The 26,659-nt window shown below is 38.4% G+C and overlaps 1 protein-coding gene across 1 annotated transcript in view; it reads left to right on the top strand.

Moving 5' to 3' along the window:
• The window catches only part of GEMIN5 (gem nuclear organelle associated protein 5), a 39,888-nt gene that overhangs the window by 1,336 nt on the left and 11,893 nt on the right, over positions 1-26,659 (top strand). The window contains exons 3-20 of the mRNA XM_025923696.2: positions 422-603; positions 3,345-3,496; positions 3,691-3,810; positions 5,000-5,132; positions 6,035-6,200; positions 7,158-7,370; positions 8,284-8,369; positions 11,192-11,274; positions 12,723-12,859; positions 14,462-14,535; positions 15,216-15,397; positions 18,476-18,615; positions 19,499-19,670; positions 21,924-22,151; positions 23,172-23,285; positions 23,745-23,867; positions 25,150-25,245; positions 25,657-25,794. Of these exons, the coding sequence (XP_025779481.1) occupies positions 422-603; positions 3,345-3,496; positions 3,691-3,810; positions 5,000-5,132; positions 6,035-6,200; positions 7,158-7,370; positions 8,284-8,369; positions 11,192-11,274; positions 12,723-12,859; positions 14,462-14,535; positions 15,216-15,397; positions 18,476-18,615; positions 19,499-19,670; positions 21,924-22,151; positions 23,172-23,285; positions 23,745-23,867; positions 25,150-25,245; positions 25,657-25,794 (2,539 nt within the window). The remainder of the gene's footprint in view (positions 1-421; positions 604-3,344; positions 3,497-3,690; positions 3,811-4,999; positions 5,133-6,034; positions 6,201-7,157; positions 7,371-8,283; positions 8,370-11,191; positions 11,275-12,722; positions 12,860-14,461; positions 14,536-15,215; positions 15,398-18,475; positions 18,616-19,498; positions 19,671-21,923; positions 22,152-23,171; positions 23,286-23,744; positions 23,868-25,149; positions 25,246-25,656; positions 25,795-26,659) is intronic.

The following is a 26,659-nucleotide window of genomic DNA, read 5'->3' as shown; positions in this document are numbered from 1 at the left end:
GTTGGATGAGAATAAGATGCCTCAAAACTTTTTTGGAAGGAGATAACATATAAACCAGAGGTCAGCAAACTACAGTGTGCTGCCTGTTTTTGCAGATTGTTTTATTGGAATACTACCACAGTCAATTCATTGAAGTATTGGCTGCTTGCATACTACAAGGCAGACTTGGGTAGTTGCACTAGGGACAGTATGGCCCACAAATCAAAAAATATCTACTATCTGGCTCTGTCCATGAAAAAGACTCCTAATATAAACTGTAAATGAGTGAATAAAACTTGTTTCTAAACCAGATGATTACTTGATAAACCTGCCTTTTCAGAGAGTGTAGAAAAGGAGAAGACTCATTTAATCTTAGTAAGAACTTTGCATTAAAGGAAAGGAAGCAAATGAGAAGCAAATGTGTGTTTGTTTTGTTTTAAAGCATACAATATCAGCATTGCACTGGTCTCCTCAAGTAAAGGATTTAATAGTATCTGGAGATGAAAAAGGAGTAGTTTTCTGTTACTGGCTTAACAGAAATGACAGCCAGCACCTCTTTATAGAACCCAGGACAATTTTCTGTCTTACTTGCTCACCTCATCATGAAGATTTAGTAGCCATTGGGTAAGTACTATCCCCTCTGTATTGGTAATTTATTTTTGTTAATGAGCATATTTTGCATTTGCTTTATCTTTTCCTGCCCCTTTATTCTTCAAAGGAAATGATTTATAGGTATTAACCACTTCTTGGGCCCTTGGTAGCCTTTATTCCTATGACCTCCAGGTCCTCGCTATCTCTCTCACTGTCTTTTTATTTCCTTAGTTTCTTCGATAATGTACTTTGCTCATTCTTCATATCTGATTTCTTCAGTCAGCCTCCAAATGTAGGAAATACCCTCTTTCCCCCTTTTTCTCCCTCAGTACTCAGGCTTACAGATAACATTTACTCCCGGAGTGTCAGAGGACTCAGTTCTGTCCTGCAGGCACCCCCCTTTCCCTGACCACTCCATTTACCTCTATCCCAAAGATGTCCTTTCACACTAGTTTGAACCCATGACATAAGCACTAGAGTGTTGGAGGAGAAAGTATGGTGGGAGTGGACTCAAGAGACTGAAGGTACAGTAGCGAAGGTACACGTGGAGAGAGCAAACTTTTGTTTGTTGAACAAATGTGCGTAGACATGAAGCCAGAGGAGGTATGTGGTAGTTAAGGGAATATTAAATGGAAAATAATAAGGGCATGTTTTTATGCTGATGGAAATGAGGCAGAAGAGGGAGAGCTGAATACACGGAAAATGTAGTAAATACAGGAGTGATGTTGAGAAGTCAAGAGGGGATTGGATCCAGATCACAAGTAGAAAGGATAAGTGAGAACATGGAAATAGGGCAGGTGAGTTTGGAGATCTGGTTGGAAGAGGAGGGTGTTTCATCCTCCTGGCTTCTGCTTTTCTCCGTGAGGCATAAATCAGAAGGTGGAGTCAGGTTCAGAGTGGGGCTGAAAGCATGCAGAAAGATGTGAAAATAGTCCTCTCAGAAAATAGGAAAATGAGCTTACTGAGAGAGAATGTAGGACAAATGGTCCCTATTGAGTGCCAGGCTATGGATCAAAGTTATGAATTCAAAGTAAACTATTCAAGCTGATTGAGAAAGACTTTGGTTGGATTCAAGAAGGTTTGGGGTTTTGTGGAATAAATACCTCTAAGAGAGAGGGCACAAAGGAGCTAATGGTGTTTTTAAAGTTGTGATCATAATGATGGATCATGAAATCTGTGGCCTGAGGGAAAGGATAGGAAGACAGGTGTGGGAGCTTAATAGTGAAATGGAAGGGATCTGTGCATGCATGCATTGGTGACCTGCTAGGTGAAGTGGCAGCAGTGGTACACTGGGGCACTAGAGAGGGAGCAGAAAAGGTGGCAGGTAGGGATCAGAGAAGGTTGAATCAGACCAACCTTGAAAGATGAGCAAGAATTCACAAGAAGAAATCTTTCAGGTATAAGGAACTGCATAGACACAGGATTGAATCAGAATAATTTGTTTCTGGAGGATCTTCAAAATGGTGATCCTTCTCTAAAGGGCTGATTAAAATTGCAGGACAGCTCGGTTACTGGACTATAAGGTTGCATAACTTGAAGGTTTTCAAAGTCTGTGTGTCTGCAAAGACCGATAACAGTCTATGATTTTTTTTTTTTAAATAAAGCTGTAATGGGGGAAATGTTTCTAATAAAAGAAAAATAAGTAGAGCTGGAATGTGTTTTTCCCTGTAGGATTGTCTAGTATGTAGGAAATGTAAATAGGTACAACCGCTTTGGAGAGCAGTTTTGCACATTCTAGTAAAGCAAAGGTGTACACATCTTACATCCTGGCAGTTCCATTACTAGGCATCAAATCTGAAATTGTCTTAAGTGTGCATAAGATTATTAATGTCATTTTTTTGTTTGTAATAGCAAAAAACGGAAGCCCTTCAAAAGGGAAAATGAATAAACTTGTGCTGTCTTCATCAAGGGAATGCTATCCAATAGTACAAATGACTGACCAGGAACTAGAGTTACATGCTTCAACATGGATGACTCACTAACAGTGAGTGAAAAAAAAACAATCTACAGAAAAACAGACCTCATGATACCATTTCTATGAAGTTTTAAAACCTACAAAATCATCTTCTGTCATCTTTAGGAATCTATACAAAGAAAGGCTAGGAATGTTGGAACACAGAATTCACCAATATCAGTTTACCTCTGGGAAAGAGAGGGAAAGAGGTTTGATTGGGGTGGGATGTACAAAGGATTTCAACTATATTGGTAATTGGGTGTATTCTTTTCTTAAGCTGGTTCTTGGGTATTTATGTGTGTGAAAAAACTATTAGAATTTCTCAGTTTCCTCTGAATTCAAAAATGATAGTCTTGAAATATCCAGATCTAGAAGCTACAGTACTGCAGCTTTTGTTAAGTTCATAGTTAGAGAAATAGGATCACGTATTTAAAAAGGGGCGGGGAATAGGTTTAAGTGCGTTAAGTCAAATTCATCTGGAATTAGAGGGATTGCTGGGCCCACAAATAACCATTCTTCTGTAAGTTCCCTTCAAACACAAGCATGCTTTATACCTTGAGCTTGCTGCCAGGCAGTCAATGCAATATTACTTAGTGCCAAGAGCTTGATTGGAGAGGTGGGGCACAAATGTGTCAGGACCACCAGGAAACAGAAAGTGAACACTTTGGAAAAAAGGACAAAACAAGATTCTTTCTTTCTTCCCTTCCCTCTTCCCCCAAATACACTTACCTTTTAGAAGTGTACAGTGATAACTCTTAAGTCAGAATGTTTACTGTTCTGTCTTCGTTTTCTAGTAACATTTCTAACTCTTGTTTTTTAGTTACAAGGATGGCATAGTGGTTATAATTGACATCAGTAAGAAAGGAGAAGTTATTCACAGGCTTCGAGGCCACGATGATGAGATTCACTCCATAGCCTGGTGTCCCCTGCCTGGCGAAGATTGTTTATCCATAAGTCAAGAGGAAAATTCAGGTAGAGATGATTTAAGACCTAAAGAACAATGTGGATAAAACTGTATCATTTGAATTACATTTAAAACTTTAGCTCTTATAGTTCAGATCTATAAATGTAATATCTAAGTTTTAGGATCCCTTGAAAACTAGTTTTTCTTTTGACAAGTTCATGTTTCATGTAAATTAAAAACAAAATTACCATCTCTACCCTAGAAGAACCTGCAATTCCCAATGGTAAAGTCACAGCACAAACTCCAGTAACAAAAGGCTGCTACTTAGCCACTGGAAGCAAAGATCAGACCATTCGAATCTGGAGCTGCTCTAGAGGCCGAGGTAAGATTCATGTTTGGTGTTTCTTTTGTGATATAACCTATAGTGACTGGTAGAAGTAGAAACTTTTTTATATCTAGAGGCTGAGGTAAGATTCATGTTTGGTGTTTCTTTTGTGATATAACCTATAGTGACTGGTAGAAGTAGAAACTTTTTTATTGTGTCTTGTTATCCTAAGAGTGTGTCATCAGCTAGAAGGCAGTTCTTTACTTTTCTATCCAGAAAGTTGCTTCACCAGTTTAGCCTGGGCTAGAACTCCCTGTGCTCTGAACATCTGACTTTGGTTTTGGACCAAAGAGGGTTTCTGATGCGTTCATAGAAGGGTCATCGTTTGTCATGGAAGGCAAGATGTTGGTTATAAGGATAGGAATGTTGGAACTTGGCAAGGCCTGAATCAGAGGATTGGGAAAGATCTCTAGAGCTAAAGGTTTTAATACACAAATGCAGAATAATACGTACCCAGTGTAGAAGCGCATGTTTAAATGTTAAAGTTCATTTTATCCAAATTACAGGGACCCTCAGTCATTCGGCTTTCCCAGGCTTCTCTCTTTGAACAGAACTTTTGCCTTCAATTTATAAATTGAGAGGAACTCCAAGCAGAGTGGATGTTACACTTATAGTAAAACTCTAGCCTTTGTCTTTATAGCAGTCTTCTTTCTCTATATGCTTTAGTGCATATAAAGCAAATAGCATAGTGCTTGGCCATAATTCTAACATAGTCAGTGGTAACTAATACAATAATTTTGGAAAATGGAATTTTTTTTAAAGAATTTTGGACTGCTTTTGGAGATACTAGGGCTGATACTCCCAGGTGGGACAACATAAGGCCCAGGATCCCTCCAAAAGGGTAACTTCTAAACCTTTGTTAGATTTCTTGCCACTCTCCCCTGCCAACTTTGGAGAATCTGGAGTTGTGTTACTACCTAGGTTCACAATTCCGGTTGAAACCCCATTTTCCCAAACAGACAATATTAATGTGTGCTCAGGTTGCCAGGATAGCCTATAAAAAGTTTGTTTTACCTGAATCAGACAAGTATTAAAACTATGTGTAATAACGTTTCCATGAGAAAATGAGGTCTGCATTCTAAGTAACCAAACTAACAAACTTTTAAACTGTACTGTGAATTGCTGGGGACTTCGCACGTGTGTTTTCACTGACTTGAGCACCCACCGACTTTCTTTCCATCTGCAGGGGTGATGGTTTTGAAATTGCCCTTTCTGAAGAGAAGAGGAGGGGGTATAGACCCAACTATTAAAGAACGCCTTTGGTTGACACTCCATTGGCCCAAGGATCAACCAACACAGCTGGTATCCAGCTGTTTTGGGTAAGTTTTTCTGGTCATGCCCTCTCTGACATATTTTGTTTTCCTCTCTAGCTTCTTGAGGAATTCCTAGGCTCCTCTTTCTAGACATAGAAGATGGAAAAGGCAAGGGCTAAGGCTTATACTGTGACAGGCCATTTGTAATGGAAAAATCATGGGACAGATACCTGTGTTGTCCACTTACAGTGCTGAAAAAAGACCAAATAAGTATAGCCTGGTAATTAAGAGCTTGGACTCCAAAGTCAGACCAAATTGCATTTCCAAATCCGTCTCTTATCTTCTATGTGTTCATGAGTGTGACCCTTCGAACTTCAATTACATCATGTGTAAAAGAGGGAGCTTAGAGAATTCCCATCTCTTTGGATGATTATAGCCATTCATTGAACAGAATTTAGTGAGTACTAGCTTCTAGTTGTTTGAGATAATAAGTGAATTTAGCAGATAAAGGCCCTGATTTCAAATGAAATGGTACAGGGAAAGCAGATAAAAATCCCCCCTAAAATGCTGGTCATGGCCCTACTCTCCCACACCATCCCAAAAAAGAGAGAGTATAGTATGTGTTTAAGCTTTGGGGCTGTGCAAATTATGGTGGCATTTTACTCTTAAAACTGTTAGGAAAATCTGTTCCAGAGGAAGTGCAGCACATTGACGGGGTTCAAAATTAGGTAAGAACCAGAGTTGCTCTGTCTCAAGCAACTAGGTTCCCTTCCCCATAGACAGTGACACCTTGTTTTTGTGTGAGTTCCTTCTGAGCTGTTCTGTGCACATTTCAGAATATGCAATTTTTTTCTCCTTAAAAGAACAACTGATAGAAATTATTTGGCAACTGAGGGCCCACACTCTCCCCACATCTCTTGTTTCCAGATTGCTTGTGAAAGAGAACTAGTGCTTGTTTTTCCTCACAGAGGTGAGCTGTTGCTGTGGGATCTCACTCAGTCCTGGAGACGGAAATATACCCTCTTTAGTGCTTCATCAGAAGGGCAGAATCATTCAAGAATTGTGTTTAACTTATGCCCTTTACAAACGGAGGACGACAAACAGCTGCTGCTTTCCACATCAATGGATAGAGATGTAAGCACTGCTTAGTTTGCATTCACCATTGTAGGGCCCGTGATTTAGGAATTGGATAGGATCAGAGGGCTTTTCAAACCATCCATCAGTTCTCACGCCCCGCCTTACACCCCCATGCCCAGCCCAATCTCAGAGTTACTGTTACTGTTACTGACCAGAGCTAACTGTGGGAACAGCAGAGAGTTAGGGGAAAGGTGAGAAACCACCAAGATGCCTTTTTGTTAGAGCAGCTATGGTGAAAGATCGTAGATGTGTCCAGGGAAGGATGTATGAGACCATCATGCTTTGGCTTTAAAATATTCTTGTCTATAGTTAAGGTAGCAGAACCATCTGCTCTTGATGAAATCTCCAAGAGAGAATTGGCTATATTTAAGAATCTGTGACTTCACTGTTTTGCAGTTAGGCTAGGCTTATTTGATAGACTTTGTTTTCTCCCAAACCTCTCTGTTAAATGACTGAAGATTAAAAATGTAGCATTCCTCCTTCCCCTGGGGATAAGATATTTTGCTTTTTGAGATAGCCCCTCTTATTTTCCCACTGTCCTGAGACCATCTTCATTCTTAGTTAGGATTTGCTAAATGAGATTACCAATGCTGTAGTACAGTACAGTGGAAAGGCTGCTGGACTCTGGGAAATGAGCGGCCTGGATCTGGTTTTATTCATTTACCCTGAATTCACTTAACATCTCTGGAAATAAATTTTTCTAAGATCCCTTTGGGCCTACAATTTATTACTTTTTCTTTTCCTAAGAGATACTTTTCCTACTACCTATTAGAATAAATTATATTTGTATATTATAATATATATTCTTTATATGTTATTATTATATATTCTTTATATTACCCATTCTTTGAGTCCATCCTGTTTGAGATGTTGATTCTTTATCCTGTTTTTCTGATTTTTTTTTTTTTTTTTTTTTTTTTTTTACATTTAAACCCTAACCCTGGATATTTTTAGGTAAAATGTTGGGACATGGCCACCCTAGAGTGCTGCTGGTCCCTGCCTTCCCTTGGTGGATTTGCCTACAGCCTGGCTTTCTCTCCTGTGGACATGGGCTGTTTGGCCATAGGCGTTGGAGATGGTATGATCCGCGTATGGAATACACTCTCCATAAAGAACAACTATGATGTGAAAAATTTTTGGCAGGGGGTCAAGTCCAAGGTTACAGCGGTAAGGATGATTTCTTTGAGCTCTCTTGAACTTTTTTTCAAATAAGTAGTTGTTTTAGTAAGAAATCTGGAATAACCTGCATGTGCACTCACAGAAAATACATAAAGTTATAAATACATAATAAACAGTATCACACTATTAAAAATGATAATGTGGCTCTTTATTTGATGTGGAAAGATGTTGATGTTTCATGAAAAATGAAAATTACAAAACATGGAATGCAGGTTACACAACAATATGTATAATTTTTTTGTTTTTCTCCAAAGTGATACCTCTGTTGTGGCTCTTTAGTCTAAAAGCAGTAAATGTTTGTGGTTAAAAAGACGACCATACAGGATTGTCATATCACTGTATTGTTCACCTGAAACTAATACAACATTGTATGTCAATTATACTTTAGTAAAAAAAAAAAAATTGTACCAATTAAAAGGGAAAAAAAGAAAACCAAACAGTATAGGAGTGTAGGAAGCAAAATATTTTCCTACTCTCCATTCCATGCTCCCACTTTCATTATCCAGAGAAGCACTGTTGACAACCTGTGATATATCTTTCCAAATTTTATTATTAACAGGATCTTATTTTCTAAACTATTCTGGAATCTTTTATCCCCACTTAACAGTGTTTCATACACATCATTTAAATATTTGAGCCTATTTTTTTTTCAACTGTATATATTTAACTTTATTCATAAAAAATATCTGGCAAGATATAAAATGGGCAGTGCGGTGTTTTGAACAAGTGAGATTACCAGTGACTTTCACATTGTTTTTAATACTTTGTTTCTTTTAAATAATGAGAATTTGTTACTTTTTAAATTAGGAGACACCAAGAGCGTGAAAGTGTTCCATTTGGATGCTCAAAAGATAACCTAAGGGCTCCCTTAACAGTATGCCGCTTCCCTCATGTTTTCTAGCTGTGCTGGCACCCAACCAAGGAAGGCTGTTTAGCTTTTGGAACTGATGATGGAAAAGTGGGATTGTATGACACCTACTCCAACAAGTAAGAAATAAAAGATTGTTTAGCCCATTGACCATAATGTAGATGATGGAGTTAATTTTGATTCACAAACCTGGGTATATGTCAGAATTGGCCTGGGAAACATCTTTCAGATTCTGGCTCTGAGTCTGAGGCTTACAGCTTGGAATTTGATTTTTTTTTTTTTAATTTTTTTTTCAACGTTTTTTATTTATTTTTGGGACAGAGAGAGACAGAGCATGAACGGGGGAGGGGCAGAGAGAGAGGGAGACACAGAATCGGAAACAGGCTCCAGGCTCCGAGCCATCAGCCCAGGGCCTGACGCGGGGCTCGAACTCACGGACCGCGAGATCGTGACCTGGCTGAAGTCGGACGCTTAACCGACTGCGCCACCCAGGCGCCCCTGGAATTTGATTTTTAAAAAATGTTTTCAGGTGGTGGTTCAGCCTGTCTGACCTATGGTTACCACTAAAATAAACCATTGGTTTTTTTTTTCCCTCAGCTTTTCTTAACAAAAGTTTTCAGGCATCCATGAGCATTGAAAGCGTAGTACAAAGAACATCTCTGCCTTCCATCTAGATTCACCAACTGTTAACAGTTTGCCATACTTGCCTTATTTTTGCACACTTAAAATTAACAGTAATTCCGTAATATTTAATATCCAGTCGATGTACAGATTTCCTCAATTGAGCCAAAAATGCTTTTCCTAGCTATTTTTTTTTTTCAAATTCATTTTTAGTTTGGGTTCACACACTGCATTTTGTTAGGTCTCTTTAGTCTCTCTTATTCTAGAATACCACCCCCACTTCTTTCATAACATTTGCCTTTTCAGTTTGAAGATTCTGGGTAAGTTTTTTTGTGGAATATTTTACATTTTGGTCTTTGTGTTGACTTCTAACTCCTATCAGTATTCCCTATATGTCCTGTAAACTAGAAGTTATGTATTGAGCTTCATCGTCCATTCTGGTTGTCCTTAGCCAAGGGGACTACTGGGATATGCTGTCAGTGTAAAATGCATGCCAGAGTTCAGAGATAGTCCCTCCCCCGCCTCCAAATTAAAATGTCTCAGTAATTATTTTGATTATATTTTAAAAGATAATACTTGTGTATATTGAGCTAAATAAAATACATTATTAAAATTGAATTTCACTTATTTCTTTTGCTTCTGTTAATGTGGCTACAAGAAAGTTTTAAGATGCCTATGTGGTTCATACATAAAACTCACATTATGCAACTGTTGAACACAGTTATCCTAGATGCTTGAGTAGATTCCATAACTGCACCGTTCAGTTTGATAGCCACATGTGGCTATTCACAGTTAAAAGAACTAAAATTTAATAAAATGAGAAGTTCAGTTCCTTGGTCTCATGAGCCACATTTCAAGTGCACCAAGGCCCAGTGCTTACTGAGCAGCACTGTTCTAGACCAGGGATTGGGGAGCCATGGCTCATGAATTAAGAATGGTTCTACCTTTTTAAATTATTGGGAAAATATTAAAGAATATTTCATCACATGAAAATTAAATAAAATTCAGATTTCAGTGTCCATAAACAAAGCTCTTATTGGAACCCGGCCACACTCATTTGTTTACACCTTATCGGAGCCTGCTTTCACACTACCAGAGCAGGGTGAGGGAGTTATGACAGAGACCTCAAGGCTCAAAAAGCCTTAGATATTTACTGTCTGTCCTTTTACAGGGTAAGTTTGCCTACCTGTTCCAGATCATTCATTTCTAAGTAAGAATTATTTACTATACTCAGAGTTAACCTTTTTAGATGCAATTTTGAGGTACACATGTGAACCTACATGCACTTAGTTACCTGCATTCTTTCGTTCTGCAGCTGGTTAACTCCACTTTCAATTCTCAAAAAATAATACACTATTGCAAAGAGGCATGTAAGAAAATAAAACTATATGTCATCACAAAACTGACTAATTCTATGAAATTACTATCTTCTGGTTATTATGAGGTGTGTAGTAGAAGGAAGGGTGCTGCTCTAGATACACTGTTAGGCATTCAGCCACAGATAGTTATTCTGTTTCTTTCAACCCAGAGAAATTGGGGTTGATTGTCCAGAATGGCAACAACAAATGTGCCAGAAACATAGAAATAAATAAGTCAGCAGCTAGTTTTGTCATAGGTTCTGGATTCCTGGAATTCTCAAATCCTACAAAGAATACAGTTTACAGGAAAGGTAACAGCCACACTGCCCATTACACCTCACATGTCATTAATCACCACAGTCTTCAAAATTACCCTCAAGAGCAAGTTTTCTTACAAAAACTTTAAAACTGAACTATTCTAAAATCTTGTCTTAGTTTAAGAATATGATATTAATGACCGGGCAAGCCTAAAATGACTTCTAGTCTTTTATCTGAAGGGGAGATGGGTTATATTTATATGATGACTGTATATGCTTAGCAGTAACCGTAGTTCTGGGCTGACTAGTTTGCATTTTCTGCCTTGTTCAGTATTTCTCCAGTTGTGATAGCCTTTACAGTGCTTATAACTATAGTAATATTAGAATACGTGACATTTAAGTAAAGTGGGCAACTCAGAGAGATGGGGGGGAAAAGTTATTACAAACTGGCCAGATTTGGGGGGGGATAATATTTTTTTCTGGGTAAAGTGTGTTTGGGACTTTATCATTTTGGTAGTAGATATCATTACATGGTATATTATTGAAGTGTTGGCTTCTCTACAATCAGCTATTTGGAGAAGGATGCTGTTAAATTGCTTTTCTCTAACATCAGCAACCAATAAGGGAGCTTTTAGAAAAAGATGGGTCTGTTTTTCCACTGTGTCTTCTGTTTAAATCTTTCTTTGTAATCCCCCTTCCCTCCAGACCGCCACAGATTTCTAGCACGTATCATAAGAAGACTGTGTACACTTTAGCCTGGGGGCCACCACTGCCCCCCATTTCACTCGGTGAGTATCTGAGCCATTCTCTAGCAAACATGAGAGTATTCTCTTTCTTTTAATTTAATTGTAAGACACTCAAGCTGGAAAGTTATAAATATTCTAGTGCAGTGACTGCTTATGCAGACTACTGTGTCCCCAGGGGTCCATGAGGGCAGTCATAGCAGGTGATGTTAGAAATCATTCGCCCATATTAAGCATCCCCAAACTCTTAAGCATTATTTGGTCTCTTCTAGCTGAATTTTTCCATTGTGCATGTAGTTGTCTCATGTTGGCTCCTGGTATCCAACCTAAAATTTGTTCACCAAAATTTGCTATCACTTTTTAATTTGATCAGAATTAGAATATTATTTAACTATAGTAATGCAGTAATGATTATCTGTTTTCACCTATAGTTACAGCAAACTTAGAATTCCTGAAATGATCTCTTGTCTTTACTGTATTCTGACCCTTTCCCTCTTCTGGCTGCTCAGCCCTCTCTTTCTTATCCCTAAAGAGATAGGTCTTTCAGAGTATCTTTTAAAATAAGTGTATTCATGGGGTGCTTGGATGGCTCAGCTGCTCTAGCATCTGACTCTTCATTTCAGTTCAGGTCATGATCTCACAGTTCATGGGAGCCCATGTCAGGCTTCACGCTGACAGTACAGAGCCTGCATGGGATTCTCCCTCTGCCCCTCTCCCACTCATGCATGCACTCCCTCCCTCCCTCTCTCTTTCAAAATAAATAAACTTAAAAAAAAAAATCAGTCAGTGTATTCAGATGTTTTTGGTTAACTTTTCTTAACCAGCTATAATGAAACATCTGTCCATTTCCATAGTAATTGCACTACACAGAGAGGATAATGGAAGTCATGAGAACTCAAGCAGCCCCGTAGTTGTAGTTCATTCCTTCATTCATTTAACAACTGTTTATTGGATTCTTGATTTGCACCAGGCATAGTTCTAGCAGTAGAGAAAATAAAACTTGTCCTTACAGAAACCAACAAGAACCACTGTTTGCTTGTTAAAGGTCAACAAGAAGATTGCCATAATACTAAAGAAATCATTGCTCTGAGGACAGCTTGTGACTTCCTATAACTTAGAGTTAGTCATAGGAAAGCCTGCAGCTCCATATATTTAAATGCCCAAAGAGTAGGGTGCTCATTTCTGAAACAAAAGGCAAATTCTCATAAACACTGAGAACATGTTTTTTGACCCCAACTTTGGCACCCGTACTATTTGAATGGCAGAAGAGTGTTTAAAGCAGATCTGTTACATTAGAAATATTAGTTTAGATTTAGTGTCTTTTTACTTCTCCCAACAACTGTGTTCATATACAAAGAACAGTGACTTTATTCTGGTGTGTTAATATAATTCTTTTAAAACAACTCAGACTATGCTATACTTGTACTGTAGTAACCAGTAGTTAAGCTGCTGAATTGCAAAAATGATAAGCTTTCTCTTCTTACCTCATTTAGGAGGAGAAGGAGACAGACCTTCCCTTACTTTATACAGCTGTGGAGGGGAAGGGATTGTCTTACAGCATAACCCTTGGAAGCTTGGTGGAGAGGCCTATGACATCAACAAACTAATCAGGGACACCAATTCAATCAAAGTGAGTTCTTATGATGTAAAGTCTTCTCCAAGTCTCTACATCTTCTTGGTTTCCCATTTTGCATAATAAATGCCATTATTAAAGATATCCATTATGCTCACTCAGATTTCTTAGATGTTCTTAAGAGCTTCAGTGAATTTGTGATTTATAAAACATAATGTAGAAGTCTTTATACCTGAGTAAAGCAAGGAACTTAACCACAAAAAAAAAAAAAAGTTTGTCTCAATTGCCATGGTGATTTATGATAAACTTTCAGATCTTGGATATGAAGCGTCCTTTTTAGGCCAGCTACTTCCTCCAGAGTGAGACCTTGGTAAAGATAACTATAATATGGTGGCCAAGTGTGGCTAGAAGGTATTTTGCTCAAGACAGAATTGCCATTTTAATTTTACATTTTTTAGTGAAATAATTAACACATTTATACAAAATAATACAAATAATTCCCTTTTATCCTTGACCCAGATATCCACATTTAATCACTTTTGCCTTACCATTTTATCAACGTCAGAACTGTCTTTTGAAGTGAAATATGTTGAGAGTTCTTTTACTCTTTCAAATGAGTATTTTTATTGGTGCTCATTATTTTTGAATGGCTAGCATAAAAATTACATTTAGTCATAAACTGAATTATTTTTATTGACTATATCCCTTCATTAAATGTCTCAACATTAACATTCAGCAATGAATAAAAGAGACAAAATTCCTGTTCCTAATGAGCTTTTAGTTTTGTGGCAGTTGAATATATATACAAGGAAGGGTGCCTGGCTGGCTCAGTCAGTGGAGTATGCGACTCTTGATTTTGGGGATGTGGTTTCAAGCCCCATATTGGGTGTAGAGATTACTTAAAAGTAAAATCTTTAAAAAAAAAAAAGAAAGAAACTTGGAATTCCTTCACGTGAATGGTAGCTGATAAAGCTGTTGGGCATACATGAGGTGGTCTAAAGAGACAAGTAAGAAAACAAGAGGGCCCAGTCAGCCTTAGGGAAAGACCAACAGAGTTATTAAAAAAAAGGAACAGGAAAAGGGAAAGGAAAGAGAAAGAGAGGGAGGGGAGAGGAGGGAAGGGAAAGGAGAGGGAAAAGGAAAGGGAAAGGGAAAGGAAGGAAGAAAAGAAATAGAAATAGGAAGAAAACAAGGACATGTGTATGTGTGTATGTATGTATATGTACGTATATGTATAGACGTGTGTGTGTGTGTGTGTGTGTGTGTATATATATATATATATATATATATATACACACACACACATATATATATATGTTACTTATTTTGTTAAGGAGACATGACCCCCACGTTCTTAAAATGGACATATTACACTCTCTGTTGTGGGATAAAAATTAAAAAGTTTATTTTACAAGGTTAGACACTGTAGACATTGGGTATTTACTAGCCTCTCTTGTTTGTCCCAATTAAGGAAATTACAATTTGAATATTTGCTCTTAGTAACTCTTTGGCTAATTATGTAGATTATGTACAAGTTGTAAAATTAGAACATTTTAAACTAGGGATTTTTTTTTCTCATGCTGTCATCATTGATTTGTAAGATATGCAGAGAGAAGAACAGTGTGCTTTTAGTCAAGATTGGTTTGTTTTGCTTTCTAGTACAAATTGCCTGTACACACAGAGGTCAGCTGGAAAGCAGATGGCAAAATCATGGCCCTTGGCAACGAAGATGGGTATGTGTTTGTTTCTTAAAAAAACACAAATTCAGAAAACTTTGTTTTTGTATGTATTACACATTTGATCAAAAGCTGACTAATGCCATCTATAGTTTTAGTTGGGGTAGCCTAGTTGAATATGATATTCTGATCTGTCCTTAATATCCTTGAATGATCTGGAAGCTCTTTGTATTTTTGAGAATGCAAAATAAGTTGGGTATTTTCAGTCTAAAGAAATGTTTGCCCATTCAGTGTTTCAGCTGTGTTATGCTTCACAAAATGTTGGTCTGCACTGAAATGCATAAATCGTCCTTCATTTTTTTAAACTAAGCCTGGGAAGAAATGGTTTTTAGACCTCACCATGCTCTTTCCAATGTTGATCCTAATTACATAGTCCTAATTTAGCCATTGGCTCATTAATTCTTTTAGCTTTTCCATAGCACCGTTTATTACAAGAGCCTGATAAACACAACTGCTGCCCAGAGATTGATGGGATTTTTTCAAAGCTGAATACATTTGTTTAAAAAAACAACTTTTTGTTTTTGGCTCTCTATAAGAGAGTGACCTCTGCAGTGATAGATAGGGTTATCCTATTCCATTTCACCTTTAGTTGAGTGATGGAATGAGGGAGATACTTGTTTGCATTAGATTGTAATTTGACCATCCATCTTTCTTGTCTCATGGGTTTGTGACTCCAGATCAATAGAAATATTTCAAGTTCCCAACCTGAAACTGATATGTACCATCCAGCAGCATCACAAGCTTGTGAATACCATTAGCTGGCATCATGAGCACGGCAGTCAGCCGGAGCTGAGCTATCTGATGGCCTCTGGGTCCAACAATGCGGTCATTTATGTGCACAACCTGAAGACTGTCATAGGTAACTTTGCTTTCTTACATCCTGGGGCCATATGTGTTGAGCTATTCTGCATTCCAAGTTTTGTACCTTTTTACTTATTTTTTGGTATTAAAATGTTATTGTTGCTTCTGCTTTCAAAAGTAATATATTCATCTTACTTATAAGACAAAAATTTCAAACATGACAAAAAGGTTAACTTAAAAAATGAAGTTCCTCCCATAATAACATCCCTCAGTCATAACCAGCATGATTAGTTTGCTGAATGTTTTCTCCAGTTTTTTTTTTTTTCAGTATTGTTACTGCTGGGCACCTGGGTGGCTCAGTCTGTTAAACCTCCAACTTTGGCTCAGGTCATGATTTCGCAGTTCGTGGGTTCATGCCCCGTGTTGGGCTCTGTGCTGACAGCTCAGAGCCGGGAGCCTTCTTCGGGTTCTGTGTCTCCCTCTCTCCATGCCCCTCCCCTGCTTGCGTGTGGTGTCTCTCTCTCTCTCTCAAAAATAAATAAACATTTTAAAAAGTTTTTTAGTAAAATAAAAATAAAAAAAATAATAGAGTATTGTTATTGCTAAGTGGCTCCAAAAAGATTGTGCCAGTTTATACCCTCTTCCTTCAGTGTTTGAGTATTTTACACACACATCCCATTCCCATGTTTGACTGTATCTAATTCTCATGGTCCTGTGAGGTAGACTGTGTTAGCCGCATTTTCCTGATGTTTAAATTGAGGCCCAGAGAAGTTAGCTTAACTTCCTAAAGTCCCATAGCTAGTGTGGAGGGGAGCCTAGATTCAAGCCTGATTGCAGAACCTATGTGTTCTGGTAAGTACTATTCCTGCCTAGCAGGTTGATCTTTTTCACATTTCCATGACTTATTCCTTAAGGAGTCTTTGACCCTGCTTAGCACCCACAAAAACCATAATAGGTGGTTAGAAGAGCCCTTTTTTTTAATACAAAAGAAGTGCGATTACTTCTTTCCTAATATGAAGAAATTATAATCTGACACTGTGCTGTTTGAAGAGTAGTGCCAATATGTGCTGTGAAAATAGTGAAAACAGTTGACATTTTCATTTTCTCTAGAATTTCCAGTAGTTTTCTGAGAATCCTTATCTGTAACAACAAAAAATGATTCTAGCAGTGGTTCTCTCAAGTTAAAAGCAATATGGAAAACTATTAAAGTATAGACAGATTTTCCTAACAATAAGTAGTAGACAGTGTGTAACTAATGAGCATGATATGTTAGAAAGCTTATCCTGGTCTTTATCATTATTATCGGGATGCCAAGTTAAGCATCCACTTCGGCTGAGGGCATTGACTTAATTCCTCAGAGCAATGCAGATCTTTGTCTACTTTAACACTAATATCTTAGCTTGTTTTTTATTTTTTATCTACTGAATAATAGAACAAGAAGAAAAGTTGGCCAGAATCAATATCCCTTTCAGATTGGGAACTGTCATACTCTTGTTCAAACGTTCAACAGCTATTAACATTTTGTCATATTTGCTTGGTTTTTGTTTTTGTTTTGTTTCATTTTGTTTTGTTTTGTTTTGTTTTGTTTTTTGCTTTAAATCTTTCAGGGAGAGGACCCCAAACTCCTACTCAGTTAAGGGAAGCATTTTTACAGCCTTAAGGTCTTTTATTTTTTTTATATTTACCATGCCATGAATTCATATGGAATGGGTTCCAGCAACTCAGACTCCTTTCCGCTGGTCCTCACAGAGTGTGCTTCTCTGGGTGGGGCAGGCTGGTGCTTCAGTTGAACCCAAGTACCTTTCTCCTTGGCTTCTTTTTCTGATCATTTTCCTTCACTGCTTCAGGAAGCTATCTTGGCTCTTCGAGTGCTTTATATGCTCAATACATACATTAGTTCTCTTGGCAAGAATCTTGTCCTTGTTTGTTTACAATAATGCCAAAAGCATGCTGGGTAACACCATAGGCTCTTCCAGTTTTGCCATGGTAAAATTTGTGTGGCATTCCTTTTTGAACAGTGCCTATTCCCTTGATGTCCACAGTATCACTTTTCTTGTAGATTAACATGTATGTGGCCAAAGGAACAACTCCCAAGTTTTCTAAAAGGCATAGGGAACATACAGCGAGTACCTCTCCTCTTTCCCTTTGTGTTGGTCCTTGTGGCAAATTATTAGAAAATGGCAGTTCTGGCTGAAAGGGATAATTGCTGCTTGGTTCTCTATGTGTCTGTGTATGTACTTTTCCCAAACCTTTTGTGTTGAATGCGTCATTCTCTCCATGTCCCTTAATATTTGTGTATTTTGTAAGAATAAGGATAGTCCCTTACAATCCACAATTCCACTATCAACTTGAGTTAATTTAACAATATACAATGGTTTAATCTATCATCCATATTCTAGTTTTGTTGATTGATCCAATAATATCCTTTATATCTAGAATAGTTTCTCAGCCCTTTTTCATTTTTAAACTGTATTTATTTTTGAGATAGCACACGTGTGAGCAAGGGAGGGGCAGAGAGAGAGAGGACAAGGAGAATCCCAAGCAGGCTCCACACTCAGCATGGAGCCCAATGAGGGGCTCAATCTCATGACCATGAGACCACGACCTGAGTCAAAATTAAGAATTGGATGCTCAATCGAGCCACCCAGGCGCAAAGTCCAACATGAGGCTTGGTCTCAGGAGCTGAGAGATCATGACCTGAGCCAAAATCAAGAGTCAGATGCTTAAATGACTGGACTATCCAGGAGCCCTACAGCCATTTTGTTTTTAATCTTTGAAGAATATTGCCCTGTTATTTTGTAGATGCCCCCTTAATCTGGTGTTTTTCTTATAGATTCAGATTATATATCTTTAGCTACCATAAAAATGATGATACATCCTCCTTGGTACCATATGCAAAAGGTATTATTTTCACTTTGGTGGCTTTTGAAAAGACAAAATGACAGCTAACAATGCAGTAAACCCATATGCCAAGCACTGTGGACATGCCCACAGTCTTAACCAATAAATAACATTGCCTGCTGCAAGTCATCTAGAAAGCATATGGCAAAATCTTGACTCTCCACAATAATACCTTCCTCTGAGTCTTTTTGTTGTTGGCTGTTGGTAGAAATGTCATCTTTCCCTTGTCTCTTAGAGAGCAATCCTGAATCTCCAGTGACCATTACAGAGCCCTACCGGACCCTGTCAGGGCACACAGCCAAGATTACCAGTGTGGCATGGAGCCCACATCATGATGGAAGGCTGGTATCTGCTTCCTACGATGGTACAGCTCAGGTACTATTGTGTCCTTGATTCCGTGGGTTCCTCACCACATACTCTAATTTGAACTCTTTCCTCTTTTCCCCCAGTTGTGTACATTCTTTTCCTCACCATTATCTTGTACAGAAAGGGATATTCTGAGCTCTAGAAAACATCCCACATATCTGGGCCTTTGGCAGGCTAAGATTGTTTTTTGGGGGGTTTTGGGTTTTTTTTTTTACTTAGATGAAAGGGAAAGTATTGATAGGGAACTAGCTAAATTCTAGTATCTTTTAAGATTTCATTCTTACTGTCATAAGATGGGCTGAATTGATGTGAGAAGTACCTGTTCCTGTCTTAAACACAAATGGCTATAAATCATGAACAATTTTTTTAATAATAAATTGTAAGTCAGAAATCTTCAGGTTGGAAGAAATAAAAGTGAGATGCCAAGCCTGAGCTATGAGATAGGACTTTCAGATATCAGAACCAGAACAGACATTAGTAACTAGAGAGCTAATAATCTCTGTGATGGATGTCAGTCTCTGTTGAGTTGTAATTGAGTTATCTGCACAAACCAAGAAGCCATGAAGGGCTGCCCTCTGTGAAATGGAGACTGGAGTAATTTAAGAAATAGTAAGGAAATTGATCATTTGCCAAGAAATGGGGCAGAAGAATCACCTGCAAAAAATTAGAACTGTAAGCATGGACTACACATGCAGCTGTGAGTTCTGAATTAGAATTCTCATGACACAGGAAATACCATTTCTGAAATTTGAACACCTAAGAGGAAATAATAAGTCATAAGAGTAAACAAGAGTACACAGATTTGTTTAAATCTTTTTAAATTTATACCTGCTCCCCAAAGCAATAGAATAACCAAAAATTATCTATGCTGTCATGTGGCTTTTGGTTTTAGGTGTGGGATACTCTCAGAGAAGAGCCTCTGTGCAACTTCCGAGGACATCGAGGTCGACTGCTTTGTGTGGCATGGTCCCCACTGGATCCAGACTGCATCTACTCAGGGGCAGATGACTTCTGTGTGTACAAATGGCTCACTCCCATGCAAGAACATTCTCGGCCTCCTCAAGGTCAGTCAGAACTGGGAGCCCATAAATGCTTGCCTACTTCCCTTTCTCCCTACCTCAGTAACTAAGTTGATCAGGCTCAAGCAAAGAGGACATTCATGTAGGGCTCTGTAATGGTCACTGGAGATTCAGGATTGCTCTCTAAGGTGGCAGCAACAGCGTGGCACGGGTTGCTTTCCTAATCAAGGAAGGCAGCCATGAGGGGCCTAAGGACAGCATCCAAATAATGTCGAGTAGACCTATGCCCACATCTTGGTTTCTAGATACCATTCTCTGTTAAGAGAGACTAACCAGGGCTTCTTGGAGAAATGGCTAATTCCAGGTTGAGGCAGGAAAAATACAAGATGGGCCTGGCACATCATCCAATGCCACAAAGGAAGGAAATGTCCAAAGAACTGAGATCTGTCAAGAGGACAAAGAAGCCAGCTTGCAGGGGCTCCCACTAACCAAATCTGAGACAGTCTGAACTTGAAAATAATGAACAGAAGAACTCCCTGGCTAGCAAAGATTAACTGATACCAGTTATATATTAAACAACTAAAAATGTGCCTAAATAAATGAAATGATCTATCCACATGATGATTTGTAAAAAAAAAAAAAAAAAAATGCTCATGGTAGCTTTATCTGTAATGAACACAAACTGGAAACAACCCACATGTCAATTGGCACAGTAAATACACTGGTATATCCCTACAGTGGAATTCTACTCAGCAATGAAAAGGAAGTAACTACTGATAAACATAGCAAAATGTGTGAATCCCAAAAAAAATGTTACACTGAACAAAAGATGCCAGGCACAAAAGAATGCATGCTATGTAATTCTAATGTACAGTCAGAAACACAAGTATTTACAATATGAAATTCTAAAAAGGCAAAACTATAGTGACAGCAGATGAGTGACTGCCTGGGACTCAGGAAGGGGGTGCATCTTACTGCAAAGAGGCATGAGGAAATGAGATAATGGAAATATTTTATTCGCAGTGGTGAGTTACATGACTATACATCTGTCAAAACTCATCGAAGTATTAAAAAGTGGGTATATTGTGTTAAACTATACCTCAATAAAGACGACTTAAAAAGCAAGGGATAAATGCTTTAAAACTTAAAAAATAAATAAATAGTAATGGATTAAAACTAACTAGGGGGCACCTGCCTGTCTCAGTCGGTTAAGCATCTGACTCTTGATTTAGGCTCAGGTCACGATCTCACAGTTGAGTTTGAGCGCCGCGTCGGGCTCTGCACTGATCACGCAGAGCCTGCTTAGGAATCTCTCCCTCTCTCTCTGCTCCTCCCCTGCTCATTGTTGCTGTCTAAAAATAAACAAATGAACTTAAAAATTAAAAAAAAATAGGAATCCATGAGTCCATATTGGGGGGGTGGGGAATGAAGGTCTAAATAAACGGGGAAACAAAAGCTCTTTACAGAATGCCAACTAATGAATGTAAAATGAAAGATGGAATTAGAAAATTACTATTCAGTCATCATAGTAACAGTTTTTTGTCAAGAAACATTGGTGGATAGTAAAACTAGTGGACGCAAACTTATTAATTACAAAGGGAAAATAAGTTTTCAGGGAGAAACCTGTCCCCTTAATCTAGTGATGGAAGTAAACAAATAATGAGACAAGTAGAAACTATGTGCTACCCACTGTGTTACATTGACAGCATCACTCCTATGTATTCCAACCCCAAATGTAAAACCTAAATTTAATCATAGCAGACATCAGGCGGTGGGGGAAATCAACAAAATAACAGCCCTGTAATCTTAAAAGTTTCAAGTCATGCAAATTAACAGGAAAACGAGCCTCCTCCAGACTGAAGGAAGCTAGAGAGATGTAACAAGCAAGTTCATCATGTAATCCTGGATTGATTCCTTTTGCCATAAAAGACATTCTTGGTACAACTGGCAGAACTTGAATACAGTCTGTGGAGTAGACAGTAGTAATGCATCAATGTTAATTTCCTGATTTTCTTGGTTGTGTTGTGGTAATGTAGGAGAATGTCCCTGTGTGTAGGATACACACTATAAGTATTCAAGGATAATTGGGCATCATATTCATGGTTTAATGAAATCCTAAAAGGGTTTGGTATGGTTAACTTTTTGATACTCTAACTCTAAAAATTCATGGGGAAGGAAGAGAAGTGATGAGAATACTATCAAAAAAAAAAGAGTGAGGACGTTTTAGAGATTGTCTCCTAGAGTGCTTTTAAGCAAGAATCTGTACTTTACCTTTTGTCTTAATCGCGATACCTCTAGGTAAGAAAAGTATTGAATTAGAGAAAAAAAGGCTCTCTCAACCTAAGCCAAAGCCCAAAAAGAAGAAAAAGCCCACCTCGAGAGCTCCTGTAAAGCAGGATGTGTATGACGGGAATGAAGACGAGAGCATCAGGGAGAGCTCGGGACCTGTTGAGAACGGTCTGTCGGACCAGGAGGGTGAGGAGGAAGCCCAGGAGCCAGAGCTACCCAGTAGCATCATCTCAGTGGGTATGTGGCCAAGTCCTGTGTTTCGTGGACTCTCTAGGACTTGATAGTCATGACCAGGAAACTAAGCCAGGTCCTTACTCAGTTTGAAATTTCTCTGTCTCTGACCTATGTATTGTCCCATCTCTGTAACTTAAACTGTATCTTTGGTGCCGTTAGAAACTCCATTCATTTCTTAAAAGGTTATCTTAAGCCTCTAAACCCCTTTGAAGTGGTAAAGTGGATCTGGTGGAAGACTGGGATCGAAATAGTGAAGGTCTTTAGAAAAAACTTCTTAGCACCTAGGGCAGGATAAGACTGTGGGGCAAAGTGAAACCAGGGCAGTTGACTCATAGAAACTGACATGGGAAAAGTTTTCACAGTATCACATCTAGCCACAATTATTGAAAGAAACCACTGCCCCTTACCAGCATCTGACCTAGAAGCTACCGCCACCCTGGGAAAAGGTTAGGAAAATAAAGAGCTAAAGGCTTAATGGATTTATTTTTTTAGGCTCATCAAAACGCCTTTATATCACAAAATGGTTGTACAAAATGTTCTTTACCCCTGTAGACCAGCCGCTGGGTTGTTTTTTTTTTTTTTTTTCCCCAGTTGGGCTTTTTTTTAAAGTTCATGGTTGTGTGTGCTCAGGGCTGTGACTCCATATCACATACCCTTAATAATTTCTATTAGTAAAGTTGTTCCTTGTTTGTGTAATTAAATATATACACTTAATACTTTGTTACCTAAATATGTAACAAGTCTTTTGTCATCTGAGCAAGGTTTCAGAACTCCTGGGCCTATGGTATAAAGTTGTGGCAGCTATAAACTTACAATTTCTCCTGAGATCAATCAAAGTTCTAAGACTTAGACATTTTGTGAGGTGGGAAAAGGGAGACTACCCATGTTTCCTTTTGAAAGTATTTTATCTCATGTTATGGAATACATAAATAATATTAAGCCTGGTTTAGTTCTTAATCATTAAAAAGAACTAGACTCTATATTGTTCTCCTCCAAACTTTTTCTTTATCTCCTATGATACAGCTTCTAGAGAACCAGTTACCTGCACTCCGGTTTCCATAGGTTTTGAAAAGTCAAAAACCACTGTTAATAACAAAGTCACAATACTGAAAAAGGAGCCACCTAAAGAGAAGTCAGGTTGGTGTCTAATGGTTAAAATATTTTGTTAAAGCATCCTCAAATATTACATGCAACTGAAAACAGTCAAAAATATTTGGTTTTTATTGTTGTTGGTTTGTTATTAGGATTTTTGTTTGTTTCTTGGGTTTTAAATGTTTGTGTTTTGATTATTTCAATTTTGGGTCATGCTTTTAAACATTTTTAACACTTAAACAATTTTAAACATTTTTTTTAACATTTTCATGAGGAAGTGTCATTTTGCAACTGTTGATAATGTTTCACAGGGGTTCACAGGGACGTGTTGTGTGTGTTGTACACACTGCCCCCAGCTAACTTAACCTGAAAGCTTCTTCATAAGTAGCAAATTTTCTGATGACCGGCATTATCCCTCCAGTAGGTTACAGTCGCACAATGGCCATCCCGTTTGTGATTCTGATCAGCTCTTCTTAGACCATCTATATTTTTATTACATTTCAGAATCCATAACCAAGAAGCGAAAAGCTCGTTCCATGCTTCCACTGACTACCAGCCTGGACCACAGGTCTAAAGAGGAGCTTCATCAGGACTGTCTGGTATTAGCAACGGCAAAACACTCCAAAGGTACAAAAATACACTCCCTTGGCCCATCCATAGTCTTCTGGGAACTAGCACATAAGAGGCGCTTGCTTGTATATTTGTTGAATGAATGAGCACACAAATGTCTAGAGTTGTTTATATTTCTAAATTCTTTTCCAACCTTCCATCCCCCCCATGGCCCCACCGCCAGGCTCCCCCGTGCCTTTGTGATGTAGTGCTCTGGCTTATTGTTCTAAATCCAGTTGTCACCAGCCATCTATGTGCTGGAATTGGTATGATGGCTTAAATACCTCAGCATGAATCAACTCCTTCAACTATTTTTCCCCCAGGAAAACAGTATCTTCAATTAGAAAAAAAAGTATTTCCTTGTTGGAAATATACCCATAATATGGCAGTTCCTTTTTTTGGATTTGGTGGAAGTTTTTGTTATAGAAGGTTTTTTTTTATTTTACTTTTGCAAAACTCTCATTTAAGGCCCATTATTTTGATATTTGAACAGCTATATTTTTTTGAATTTTACATGTTGAAAATAGATACACATGATAAAATGAAATTCAGAGATTCAAAAAGAATGTAAATCCCCATCCCACCCCGATACCCAATCCTCATATTTCCCCTCAAGACCACACTGTTAACAGTTTTTGTCTCTCTCCAGAAATATTTTATGCTCTTCTTACATACATAAGCCTCTTTTGGGGACTTTATCTTGACTTCCTGTAACTTACACACTTTATCATATAGCTTTACATTATTAACTTTACTGGAAAGTTACTCAGTTGACTTTTTAAAAACCAGAATGATTATTGAATCCCTTTGTGGTGGGTCCTAGTAAATGTTAAGGACATTTCTTGTTGGGATTTGGGGTTGGCCTTTTTTTTTTTTTTTTTGAGGCAGAGAAATAGGGAGAGAGAGAATCCCAAGTAGGTTCCACACTCAGCATGGAGCCCAGCGAGGGGCTCAATCTCACAACCGTGAGACCACTACCTGAGCAGAAATTAAGAGTCAGACACTCAAATCGAGCCACCCAGGTGCCCCTGGGGCTGGCTTTTTACATCCTCTTTCACCCCTTCCCCATCTTTATTTGAGCAAACTGCAGACTAAATTGTCTCACTGGATTTTGCCAAGGCTGAGCTTTAACACAGTGTTTTCATGTTTTGCTACCCTTGTAACCAGGAGGGGTCTCTGTTAGGGTAAACAAGGGCACAGGACTTCTCTTCACTGTCTGAAATGGGTCATCTGGACACACGTTTGGAAGTAATTGGACAGAAAACAGTAACCTCGTTTTCTTGTCTTTTTGAATTCACAGAGCTAAATGAGGACGTGTCTGCTGATCTTGAGGAAAGATTTCACCTGGGACTTTTCACAGACAGGACTGCCCTGTACAGAATGATTGAGGTTGAAGGTGAGGCAAGTCCAGTCAACATAACCCAGTCTGTCTCCATGCTTCCCTAATACTTTGTACACACCTGTTTTATGGCTGCCATCCTGTGGCATCATACTGGTTGGTTTTACATTTCAACTAACTAGGTTTTGAGCTTCCCCAATCTGCATATTCCCTTATACCCCTTGCATCTCTCATAGGACCCTAAACATAGTGTTCACTCTGAGCGTAAGTGAAAATGAGTGTGTGGACAAGGGACTGAGTGGGCTTTAAACCACATTATGAACACTCTGAGAGATGACTCACCCATCAGCCAGCAACAACATATTATAGGAATTTGTTCCCCTCTTTTCATCCTGACTTTCCTTCTCTTAAAGTCTGTGCAGACAGGTTTCTGAAACATCTTCCCAACATTATGTCTCCTCCAAACAGGAAAGGGTCACTTGGAAAATGGCCACCCTGAGTTATTTCACCAACTCATGCTTTGGAAAGGAGATCTAAAAGGTGTTCTTCAGACGGCAGCGGAAAGGGGGGAGCTGACAGACAGTCTTGTGGCTATGGCACCAGTTGGTATGTTCTTCTCGACAAAAGGGCTATCACCTTGAAGATAAGTCCACTAAATGGACACTCTCTTGCAGGACAATTTGGCCACGTCTAAAAACTTTAACCCCGCAATTCTAGGTGTTGGAAATTAACTGTACTCACACGTGCAAAATGACAAGTATACAGGCACTGTCGTTACAGCAGTGTTTGTCATAGCAAAAGACCACAGGAACCTCTCTGTCCATCAGTAAGAGACTGGCTAAATCTCATACCTCTACGGTAGAATCTCTTGGGAAAAATTAGGCAGCTCTTTGCATTCTAGTATGGAATGAAGCTCCAAAAGCGTAGTAGGGAGAAGACTCAAGATGTTGATACATGACAATATTTACTACTCTGTCATTTATATTTGTCTTCACATAGTATTTCAAAAAGGTTTCAAAAGAAACTAGAAATAATGGTCGTCTCTAGGCAAAGGAATTTGGATGAGTTTGGGTGGGAGGACACCAGAATAACAAGGTAAATTATGCCATGCCCAGTTTTTTAACTTTATTCAAGTATACTTTAAAAAAAAAAAAAGAAGTACACAGGTTATGATGGCACAAACTGAATACACCCTTGTAACCAGCACCATATCAAGAAGTATAACACTGCCAGAAAGCACTTAGGAAGCTTCACTCATGCTCCTGTTCATTCAGTCTCCACACACCCCAACAAGGCTAATCACTGCCCTGACTTCCATATTCTCTTGTACCTTTTGAATTTTGCATTATTTTTTATGTGTTAGCTAATCAAAGAGAAAAAATTTATGTTTCAAAACATGGGTATAGGGCAAGTAAATGAAGCAGATAATCTGTAATGATAACTGAATTCAGAGTATCTAAATGCTCTACTT

Source organism: Puma concolor, chromosome A1 (genome assembly GCF_028749965.1).
Source record: "Puma concolor isolate L17-30 chromosome A1, mPumCon1.1.hap2, whole genome shotgun sequence".
Lineage (NCBI taxonomy): Eukaryota > Metazoa > Chordata > Mammalia > Carnivora > Felidae > Puma > Puma concolor.
Note: the sequence above shows the minus strand (reverse complement) of the source record. Positions and strands in the feature narration are given on the sequence as shown.